The sequence below is a fragment of the Poromitra crassiceps genome (genome assembly GCF_964638095.1).
Source record: "Poromitra crassiceps genome assembly, chromosome: 1".
NCBI lineage: Eukaryota > Metazoa > Chordata > Actinopteri > Beryciformes > Melamphaidae > Poromitra > Poromitra crassiceps.
The window spans coordinates 122610241-122622526 of NC_139623.1; the positions used below are offsets into that span (position 1 = coordinate 122610241).

General features: G+C 43.8%; 1 protein-coding gene across 1 annotated transcript in view; it reads right to left on the bottom strand.

Moving 5' to 3' along the window:
* Window positions 1-7548: 7548 nt before the first annotated feature.
* ik (IK cytokine) overlaps window positions 7549-12286 on the bottom strand; it is an 86964-nt gene continuing 82226 nt past the window's right edge. The window contains exons 19-20 of the mRNA XM_083635550.1: window positions 8521-8555; window positions 7549-7940 (exon numbers count right to left, since the gene is read on the bottom strand). Coding sequence (XP_083491676.1) covers window positions 7913-7940; window positions 8521-8555 — 63 coding nt within the window. The 3' untranslated portion in view covers window positions 7549-7912. The remainder of the gene's footprint in view (window positions 7941-8520; window positions 8556-12286) is intronic.

Consider the following 12286-nt stretch of genomic DNA (forward strand, 5'->3'; position numbering starts at 1 on the left):
CCTCATTTAGTAGCCATAGTTGGTAATAATTTAGTAGTAGTTAATTTAGTAAAAGTAGCAATATTGTTCCTTTGTTAGGAGTCCAATATGGCCTCTGAGTCGGCCTTAATGAGCTCTGGATGCTAATGAACTCTGGATCCTAACGATCTCTAGATCCTAACGAGCTCTGCATCCTAAGAGTTCTAGATCCTAAAAAGCTCTACATCCTAACGAGCCCTGGATCCTAACGAGCTCTACATCCTAATGAGCTCTGGATCCTAATGGGCTCTAGAGCCTAAAAAGCTCTGGATCCTATCGAGCTCTGGGCCTTAATGAGCCAGCAGTGCCAGTCTTCCCTTTTTGACAGCTGATTGGTTGCCAGTATTTGTTTTGTCTTATTTTTAAGCGGTGCAGCCGCTTCTATGCGTGACTTTGTCCGTATGCACCTGGAGGTCAGTAGTTGACCTGGGCGAATCCATCTCGTGTGATGTCACCCAACTGGAAATTACCGTATGTCATGCAATTGCTCGATTGTGATGTCATCAGGTAGTTGTGATGTAGTCACCTAAGAAGTCACCTGGAAGTGATGTCAGTCGGGCAGTTGTGATGTCATCATTGATGTCACTCGAGCAATTGTCTTCTTTAGTTAAAATTGCGCCGCTTACTTCAGCACCTGGGTGGATTTTTTATTTACTTACTGTTTTCTTCTGATTGTTTTCGGGCTAATTCAAAATGTAAATACGAATCAAATGTATGATTCATTCTGGGTTGATTGATTGTTAATGGGTTGTTATGACAATTGCCTAGGAATTGAATTTGAGAGGAAACCTTGATCCTTTTTTACAAAAAAGGGGGGGGGGGGGTGTAAAACGTGATTTTGCAGGTGGCACGTCGCATGCTCGGTCACATTAGTAAGAAAACATTATTATTAAGATCTAAATGTCCATACAATGTTTTTCTGGTTTGGATGATGAATAAAGATCTGCTGGATCTGGATCAGTTTCACTGTTCTTTACACACACACACACACACACACACACACACACACACACACACACACACACACACACACACACACAGAGAGAGCGAAAAACTAAAACTAAATCCATCGTTGTAAAGAAAGGTCAGATTTTACTCTGCAATTCAGAGGTGTGCGTGATTGATGGTCGAGTGAATAGTGTCGTGACATTAACCCGCTGCGTTTTAGCCCAGTTTTTGGTCCAGCACACACACACACACACATACATACACACACACACACACACACACACACACACACACACCTTGTTCCCACGGCGACCTAGTTAAGAGAATCAGAACATTGGGTCACCTTTTGGCTTGACCTCCTCTTGCAAGCACACACACACACACACACACACACACACACACAGCAGGTCAGTGTGTGTGCAGAAGCAGTTGCGGCTGCTGCATTGTTGTCCACAGAGAGGCTATAGAGAGCTAATGTTATGCCCTCTTCCGGGTTAGGCATCCGAACCAAGGAATTTGAGGGGCCACTTATTTTTGTATTTATCTCCTTTCCAAAAAATTAGAATATCATGGAAATACCATGGATGACCGTGGGCTTCAGCAGATTGTCAAGCAAAGACGATTCAAAAATTTGGCGGAGATTCAGAGGGAGTGGACTGAGGCTGGAGTCAGTCATAACTGAGAAGTAACTGCTGGTTTTCTTCACACTATTCTAATTTCTTGAAATACTGTTTTGGGGGTTTTCTGGAGCTGTAGGCCAAAATTATGAAAAATTAAACAAATAAAGGCTAGAAATATTTCACTTTGTGTGTAATGAATCTGATCTATGAAAGTTTCACTTTTTGAAAGGAATTATGGAAAAAAACTAATTTTCCATGATATTAATTTTTTTTTGGAAAGGATTTGAACAAGGACAGAGAAACAAGAAACGAGAAACAACTGAACAGTAAGGTGGACCGTTTACAAACATCCCTTGAAAAACGTATCTCAGCAAACAGAGACGAGCTCAAGGCTGAGACACAGGACATCAGAGATAATTCGAGATAGGGTACGTATTGGTGACAATTGAAAATATAGAAAGCAAAATACTGCAACGCAAAACAAAAATCACAATTCAAGCCAGAGGTGTCCATAATTATAGCTGGCCTACCGTTTGAAGAGGGAGAGGATCCGATTGGGATCGAGGGCTGTGCTAGCAGAGGGGATCCAGTGTGACCGGATGATGGTGCTGGTAGCGTTGGAGTTAATGAAGCAGAGAGGCCGTGGCCCTGGAGTGATCAAGCTGGAACTACGCTCCCTCCAAGATAAAGTGTTCAGCAGGATTTACCTCTGATCACCAAAGTCCCATGCAGAGCGACTTATTGATCTGAACTTCAGATCTCCTCTCTGAGCTCGTGAAGAGAAGAAATGAGACGCACCTGCCCAGCTACTGTAGTACGTGCCGACCATCTAACTCTTATCCAATGGAATGTTAATGGTTGGACGGCTTTTAATTCTGAATTAAAACAATTGATACTTTAGTTGAATCCCGATATTGTACGCTTGAACAAGACCCATCTAACGGGTCTGCATATAATTGAATTAAGACGGGTACTACTCATGGTTTGTGTAGGGGACACTGTGTGCGTATGATGGTTTGTGTAGGGGACACTGTGTGCGTATGATGGTTTGTGTAGGGGACACTGTGTGCATATGATGGTTTGTGTAGGGGACACTGTGTGTATGATGGTTTGTGTAGGGGACACTGTGTGCGTATGATGGTTTGTGTAGGGGACACTGTGTGTGTATGATGGTTTGTGTAGGGGACACTGTGTGTGTATGATGGTTTGTGTAGGGGACACTGTGTGTATGATGGTTTGTGTAGGGGACACTGTGTGTGTATGATGGTTTGTGTAGGGGACACTGTGTGCGTATGATGGTTTGTGTAGGGGACACTGTGTGCGTATGATGGTTTGTGTAGGGGACACTGTGTGCGTATGATGGTTTGTGTAGGGGACACTGTGTGTGTATGATGGTTTGTGTAGGGGACACTGTGTGCATATGATGGTTTGTGTAGGGGACACTGTGTGCATATGATGGTTTGTGTAGGGGACACTGTGTGTGTATGATGGTTTGTGTAGGGGACACTGTGTGTGTATGATGGTTTGTGTAGGGGACACTGTGTGCGTATGATGGTTTGTGTAGGGGACACTGTGTGTGTATGATGGTTTGTGTAGGGGACACTGTGTGTGTATGATGGTTTGTGTAGGGGACACTGTGTGTGTATGATGGTTTGTGTAGGGGACACTGTGTGCATATGATGGTTTGTGTAGGGGACACTGTGTGTATGATGGTTTGTGTAGGGGACACTGTGTGTGTATGATGGTTTGTGTAGGGGACACTGTGTGTGTATGATGGTTTGTGTAGGGGACACTGTGTGTGTATGATGGTTTGTGTAGGGGACACTGTGTGTGTATGATGGTTTGTGTAGGGGACACTGTGTGCATATGATGGTTTGTGTAGGGGACACTGTGTAGGGGACACTGTGTGTGTATGATCACTGGCGTGCTACAACCGGATATTCCTGACCCCTGTCAGAAGGCCTAGGCAACTTATTCCAATACTACTCACCACCTACAAAGCCCTCAACAACCTGGCCCCTCCCTACCTCTCCTACCTCCTCCTCCGCCACACCCCTACCCGTCGCCTCATGTCCGCTGACACTAACAGCTTGATAACCCTGAGGACCAAGCTCCGGACCTGCAGGGGGCGACAGGGCCTTTTCAGTTGCTGCACCTCCTTCAAACAGGCCCTCAAGACCCACCTCTTCAAACTCGCCTTCACCTGCTAAATCATCCTCCCCTCCATCACCACAACTCATCCATTCTTAAATTCACATACTGTTTTATTGTTATTTCTATCGCTATGTTCTTTTATGTTTTGTATCTATTAAATTATTTTATTGTGTGTAAAGCGACTTTGAGTATTTGGAAAAGCGCTATATAAATCTAATGTATTATTATTATTATTATTACCACCACTGAGGTGCCCTTGAGCAAGGCCCTTAACCCCAACTGCTCCAGTGGAGCTGATCATAGGGTGGGAGCAAGCCGCACCCCTCAGGATGATTTGTGCTACCTTTTTTTACACTATGGCCCAATTCCAATCCGCCCCCTTACTGACTCACCCCCTTAGTTCACGTGAAGGGAGTGAGGGTTTAGGGATGTCCCACGGTGAAATCGCAAAGTGAACGAGGGCTCGGAGTGAGCCCTTTCTGCCCCCTTACCGTAAGCGAGCAGCTATGGCCACTTACGGAAAGGGAATTGCCCACAATGCATAGCGTTGTGATGTATAAAACGGAGAAGGCTGCAAATATCTGTCAAAAAAATATAAGAACACGCGCGAAACGAACGCGGTGTTTGCGAGTGCACTGGAATGCCTTAATTGACAATGAAACATTACATTAATAGGGATTTCAGATTAGACAAAAATATTATATCAGAGGAATGCAAGTAGTTATTTTACACAATCCTAGAATAATCATCAATCATTTCTATTACAATTGCAATCCACAACTTTTTTGATGAATGAGAAATAGTTTTACCGAACCTGTATTGTACAGTATTGACATTGTGTATGTTGGGTGACATGTCATTATTATGCTTATTTTAATTATAATTACACATGTTGCAGATTGCAGATTTTGCAGTAGGCTACATTTATTTTTAAATGGCCTGTTGTCCACTCTGTAGAGCCAGAGCCTGGATGAGAACAGACTCATCAGGGATTATATCCCTCAAAGCGTCTTGACAATAAACAATATATAGCGAGCCCCAAACCTGCCAGAGTCAACATCATCTTGTCAAGTGCAAAGGGCTCTGCTGTCCCAATCCTCCTATTTATCCTATGTGGATCCCTTCCACACTTGATGACTCAACCACTTTCAGATGGCTCCATTAGAGGGACTGAGGGTTCAGGGCTCGAGTCTTTAGGGGGCGGATTAGAATTGGGCCTATGACTTCCTGTTATCCTACACCTTGGGCCATCTCAAATGCATAAGGACAACTTATGGGCCGTTTGGTCTCAGGGGCCCAAAAAAAAACATTTTTGGGGCAGAAATCATGCAAATGCAAATATTAAGGTACTGCAACTGCATAAATAGTAATGAATGCTTGCAATTTTGCAGAACGTATGATGGAACATAGGGGGAAGTAGCAAAATAAGATTATTGGGCTTGCTGCAATTCTATTTAAAAATTTCACTCACAAAACCCAGAAAAATACAAAAGAAATAGTCCGTTTTACAAATTCTCCTCAAAAATGATTATTTTCCAGCACTTTATGGTGAATATCACTTCCTCACTTGTAAACTGCCCAAGTTCATAAGCTTCAATTTGAGCCCAAGATAAACTTCCTACCTCAAAAATTACACTTGCTGTGGCCGAAATTCTGCACTATACCTCAAATCAGAGAAAACAGCATTTTCAGTCACAGGGAGCCATGTGGCCAACGCCTTGTGGTGGCCATGGCAGCCATTTTACTTTCCACGATAACCAGATTATGCATTTTGCATCTCCTGACCCACATATAACACAGAAAAGGTGATGTCTAGCCCTATGTTTTGATGGTCAAGGATTACAATTAAACTATATATAACACAAACTATACAGGTAAATACTTAATGGTGACTTAAATTACATAAATCACACTATCTGAGAAGAGTCCATTTGCCAGCCTATAGAGCCCTATTGTGAGCACAGAAATGTTGAGTAGTCCCAATGTTTATGTTAGAAATGTACAGTATTGGATAACTTTCATATTTTGGGCAATTTGCATAATTATCATAATCAGCATTAACATACTCAAATAATATAGACAATATTTCAGCAACTGATTGGCCAATTTGGGGGTGGGGGGGGGGGTGTTATTGGGGATGCTCACCTTCCTTCTCTCCTTCCTCCTTGTCCCATCCAAACTTGGTGATGTCCACGGCTGGTGGATCAGGGCAGTCCAAAGCAGCACCTGTAGATGGGCACCCTGTCCATGGATGTGCGCGTTGTGCTCTGTAGAAGGCAGTGTCTTCAGTGTTGGGGAGGAAGGTTGGGGACACTTTCAGTAGAGGTCATATTTGGTGACGCTCAGATGTGGTGACTTCCTCTGGTTGCACAGAACCTGGAAGAAACGCCTCACTGCCTCTATAATCTGCAAATCAGTAGCCCCCTCCTCTCCATTGAAGTGAAGCAGCTCACCAGGTACTACTCTCATGGTTAGGGCTGAAGTCTAACCCAGCAAATTTAGCGGGCGATGAAAAAATCCACTCACAGATGGGCAAGGATCACGTTACCGGGTGGTTGAGGTTTCGAAGCTCTGATTACAGAGAGTTCTTGGTTTGTGGAAAGGAGGCAGCTAGCCAGGCCACCAGTCTTTAGAGTTAGCCTAGCTCAGGCTAGCTGCCCGGGCCGCTGATAGTCCGGAGCTCCGAAGTCAGAGTTCTCCGCTCTAAATAGAAAAAAAGTAAAGCTCACACATATAGTTATATTGTCCGTGGGAATGGATCTAGAGACAGGAGTAAACATCAACGTTTTTTTCTTAATATTTCCCCCCGATTTCTTATCCCCCGTTAGTGCTAATTTTAATTTATTTATCCTGGTTGCTGCTCCACCCTCTGCCAATCTGGGGAGAGCCGAAACTGGCTCCATGCTTCCTCCGAGACATGGACAGTTGCTAGCTGCTTCTTTTCACCTGACAGAGGAAGCTTCACCGGTAGGACATAGTACGTGGGAGGATCACGCTATTCCAACGAGTTCCCCTCCCTCCGAACAGGTGCCCCTAACAACCAGAGGAGGCACCACATCAGCGACCAGTATATTGCATGTTTTGGTGAAGGGGTTCCTATATGAAGGAAACCCCCAGGGGGCATGGGGAGAACATGCAAACTCCACACAGAAAGGCCCTTTTGACAACCCCACCCGGGCGGCGGGCACTCGAGGACATGCGGATGGGCACGCACTCCTTCAGCGCTCACAGCGTCCCAGGTAGGAATCAAACCCAGGACCTTCTAGCTGTGAGGCGACAGCGCTTACCACTGCACCACCATGCCCCGTCAAAGTTTTTTTCTGATCCGCGTCTTTGGTCTACTCTGTTGAGGCAGAGTTAGCCTAGCTCCAGCTAGCTGCCCAGGCTGCTGGTGGCTAGAGATTTCCGAGCTCTGAGAGATCAGAGGTCTCGGCTCTAAACGTTAAAAATAGCTTGCACTACAAATAAAAAAACAGGCCGGGGAATCTCCTGTTCTGTTTATTGACTATGAGAATGAGATTGAAGTTCACAAACACCGGCAAACAGATTTTTTCCGATCTGCGTCTTTTGCTCGGCTCGCACTACTCACTAGTTTGTCGTCAATGCAGGGTTCAATATCTTCAGTGCCGGCATGCTGCTATTTTGTGTGATGAACCAACAGACAGAAGGCAGCTGGGTCTGATGAACCAACAGACAGAAGAAGGCTCTGATGAGAGCAGTGAGTGAACTGAGCCGCTGTTTGTGTTTGAGGTGATTTTCAGACAGATTCTTATGAGTAAACTTCAAACCAACAACAGACTGACTTAACACTTTTATTGGTCGTCACTGTGTGTGTGCGCGTGTACCACAAGGAAACCAATCAGATTACAACAAAGCAATAATCAATACGAGATATTGATGAGAAGCTGCAGTTTAACTTGAACTGAAGTTTTCTATAAGGAAATATTACACATTATCGATTAGAACCAATACAGATCAATCAAATCCTCCTGAGGTCAAGCTGTCAATAATCTCTGACCTTTAAGCCCTGTCTCAGTCTGTGTGTGTGACGATGATAATAATAATAACAATAAACAGCAGAGATCTATAACTAGATGTGAAACACTGAGGAAAGGAGAGAAGGAGGAAGGGAAGGAGAGAAGGAGGAAGGGAAGGAGAGAAGGAAGCAGTCTTCAGTATTTGGGCCTCTTCACGTCGACCCTGAAAAATAAACAGTGAACACAGTTTATTGACGGTCATATCAATCTACAGAAAGAATTCTGCCCAAATTCGTTGCTTTAATAGTTAAATTAACAAGAGGGGTGCTTCACATAGTTGCCTGTTGATTTCTTTAGTAAGTGGCCTTGTAACAAGCGGCTTCCCCCAGCCTGTCAGACACCCTCATCCAGACTAAAAACCTCTCTGTTCTCTCAAGCGTACAACCTCCCCTCCCCAGAACCACCTCTTGCACCCACGACAGTGTGGTACACTACACATTGAGTTTGACTGCCACATTAATTTTGACTAGTTGACTGCAAACTCTTGTTTTAGGGCTTATGTAAGTATCGTCTTGGCTGAACATCATTCCATTGAAAGTTAGGAAATTCCCTTTTTTTTTTTTTTTGCTTTTGTTTATGCCTACAAAGCAAATGTTACTTTGTACTGCAGTTCTCCCCTGGGAGTGATAAAATAAGTAAAATATTTACATTAAAATGTCCTGAAGTATAGACAAGAGAAGATAGACTTAAAAGTAAACTACTGCAGTTCAACTGTTAATAGATTACTGATTGGTTACACTCACCCATCTGCCTCCATCTTCTTCCTCTTCTCAATGATCTGAGAGCGAGAGAGAAACACAGAGAAGGACAGAGGGAGAGTTTAGCTGATGGCTCGTACAGACTACATTCACTACAAGATCCTCGTCAGTCGTCAGTCTCTGGTACTTCCACACTATACAACTGTCTTGTAATCAAGAGTCTGACTCATTTTGGTTTTCACACTATATGATTATTCTTTCTAAACCAGTGGTTCTCAAATGGGGGTCCGGGACTTTGCCAGGGGGTCTGCGAAAGGTTTTCAGGATTTTTTTTTTTGTAAAAGCTTCATAGTTCAAAGAAAATATTTTATGCTTAAATCTAAAATGGTTTATGGATTACATGCTAATCTAACAAACCTATCAATTTAAAAATCAAGCACGTGACCGTGGAAACAATTAAGCTTAGCCCAAAATCACAAATCAGAATGAGGGGGTCCCCGTTATATTTTCTATCTTGTAAGGGGTCCTTGGCTGAAAAACATTTGAGAACCTCTGTTCTAAACCATTGATAGTATAATAGATCTGGATATACTGAGCTGATTGGGTCTTGATAGCAGAAAATGGGGCTTGAATCTCCCGCTTCCTGCTCATCGTTGATTGGTTGAATGGATTAATTAGACCATTACATTTACACATTCCAAATCTGGGCTAGATTACCAAGGGGACCCTAGACTCTCACCAAGAAACACTTTGAAATTTGTGAAAATGTTATCCTATCTGTGAAAGTGGAAAAAGTTTTTGCCTCATCTAGACGACATACAACCAGATCTAGTTCAAAGACCATTACACTTATACCTTTCAAATCTGTTCTAGATTACCAAGGGGAGCCTACACTCTCACCAAGAAATACTTTCAGATATGTTAAACTTTTATCATGGTATGAGCACACTTGAACATTAGACTAGGGAGGAATGGTGGCCATCTTGAATTTGAGGCCAAATCTGACTTCCCTCCACATCTGACAATAAACCTTATGGCAGTGGTTCTCAACCTTTTTACACCAAGTACCACCTGAGAAATTAGTTGGCTCTCCAAGTCCCACCATATGACCGACGTTCAAATACAGTCTATTCAGCTGCACAGTTTACGCAGGAGGCACATTTATTCCTAATAACATTATTATTGTTAACTTTTGTCAGCCACAGCCACAATGTACAAAGGGGTAGCACTAGAACTAGCAAACTCTTCCACACAATTCTCATACAATGCACCTCAGTAAATGAGAACATAACCGTATCATTCTCACACAGCAAGTGAGAAAATTGAGAACTTTATTTCAGCAAAATGTACTTCAAACACTCTCTCTCTCACACACACACACACACAGCAAACAATTGTACTTCAAACATTGAAACACACATACAGAGCATGGTGATGTCCATTGACAACTCACATAAGCCTAATGTGAAGGTCGTGGCTGTCTCTGTGAATTTTGATTGATTGATTCCAGCCTGCTTCTGTAGCTATTTGGTTTTGATGGCAGCAAGTGAACAGAAGCCTTTCTTGCACAGATATGTGGTCACAAAAGGAAGGAGAAAGTGCACAGCTTTGTCAGACAGGGCAGGGTATTCTCTGTGTTGTTTTATCCAAAAGTCCAACAACTTTCTGAACGCAGGCTTCAGTGTTTCATCACAAGACAACTCTATTAACTCATTCAGTGCCAAGGACGTCGATCGACGTCAAATGCGTTTTTTGACGGTGGGACGTGGATGAAAGCCTCAGGCATCTCCTGTACAAATATGGGAGCTATTGAAGGTGTATAACCTATTTTACGGACTCATTAGGTGGCGACAGTGCTCTCCAGATTAGAGACAGGTCCGGAGAAACAGGAGGAAAAAGCCGTGATCAAAGAGAAACCGATGCATGCTGCAGCCAGAGCCATATAGATTGCTCTGTCTGGAGCTGACGTTGCCTGCGAACAGGAGTCAATCCGCGCCCACAACTGAGCCCCTCTGTCTCTGTCTGTCTGTCTGTATAGTTTCTCCACACGATTAGCCACCAGAAAAGCAGCACCCGACACCAAACCATTCAGCAGTCCGGTTTGGCTTTTCCGTGTCGCGCTGGGAGCCGCCCGGCACACAAAATCGGAGCACTCCGAAAATAGAGTGGGTGTGTGAGGCTGTGTGTTAGTGTGGGGAGGAGTTTGCAGCTGAGGGGGGGAGAGGGGGGTGGGGCACGCAGGGCATCACACAACTACACTACATCAGAAAATATTAGCTTCAGACTCAGTGAATGTGCTTGAAATGCTGCATTTCACAAAAGGCGGAATATCTCAGCTAATAATTTGAAACGCCTGTATTTGCTCAAAACGACCTATCTTCTCCGGCTCATAACTAAAGAACGGAAAATGGTATCAATAAACTTTTTTTTGCTGATGATACAATAGAGCCAGCTCGTTCTTTGTGCGTGTTCGGTGTTTACATAGTAATATCACACAATATTCTGTGGGCCTCGAGAAATCACTGAAAACGCTCTGAAAACTCTGGCACTGGGAGCGTCCGTTCTCCAAAAGTGGCTGGCACTCAATGAGTTAAACTCTCCTGCTCAGCCCGCACTGTTGCCTGGGCTCTTCCTCCATCCCACCACAGCTGAATCCAAACCTAATTGCGTCGTTTGTTTGTGGATTCCCCACTTACGCTGGTGACGGAGCCACTAGCAGCACATGTGACACTCGGTTCAGCGCTGCTAACTAGAGATGCTGCGATCGAGATTTTTCAATACCGATCCGATTCCGATATTTTAGCCTCAAAACCGATCCGATTCCGATCAAATTTCGATACCCGATTCGATACCGATTTCGATCCGATACCGATACAGCACATATTTAAGCCTCTCGATGCTGTCTGATAGCTGGCAGGCAACAAACATTTTTAGGGTTATGTATGTATGCGTGTGCTTTGGTAATATAGTATGTAAACGATTTAGTTCATCTAATTAATTTGATGTAAAACTAAAACATAACAATCAAATACACACTTATTTTGTAATGGGTGAACACTGGACACAAATAATTATTGTTTCCTCACACATACACCCCCACTCTGTCTCACACAGGACACAGCCCTCCCTGTCTCTCTCTCTCTCTCTCTCTCTCTCACACACACACACAGCACTTTCCCTGTTTCTGTCTCTCAGACACAAAGTTTGTGCATACATTTCCACTGCCAGATTGGAGGAGTCTTTTGTCATTTTCTAATGTTACTTCTCTTAAGTGCAATACGTTTTGATAACGACCTGCTGTACAGCGCCGTTCGCGCAGTCAACTCCGTGTCGTTAACGTTAAAGTTTAGAGGAGAAAGATAGCTGCTGTTAGCTAGCTAATTAGCCATGTTAGCTGCCTCAGTGGGTAACGTTACCCTATAGAGAGTATTTATCTGACGTTTATGCTAGCTACTCCTCAAACCTGCGGGTGGAAATGGTTTATGCGATGCGATGTATGTTGAAGCAAGACAACGTTTTAATGTACCTTGAATTGGACAAATTACGACGGGTCGTGGTCACGCAGATCTAAGCCCTGGTCATCCTAGGCTCAACGCGAGACTCATCAGTCATTCGGTTGAGTCTCGCAAAGTTACACACAAAGTTTGTGCATACATTTCCACTGCCAGATTGGAGGAGTCTTTCGTCATTATCTAAGTGTACTTCTCTTCAGTGCAATACGTTTTGATAACGACCTGCTGTACAGCGCCGTTCGCTCAGTCAACTCCGTGTCGTTAACGTTAAAGTTTAGAGGAGAAAGATAGCTGGCGTT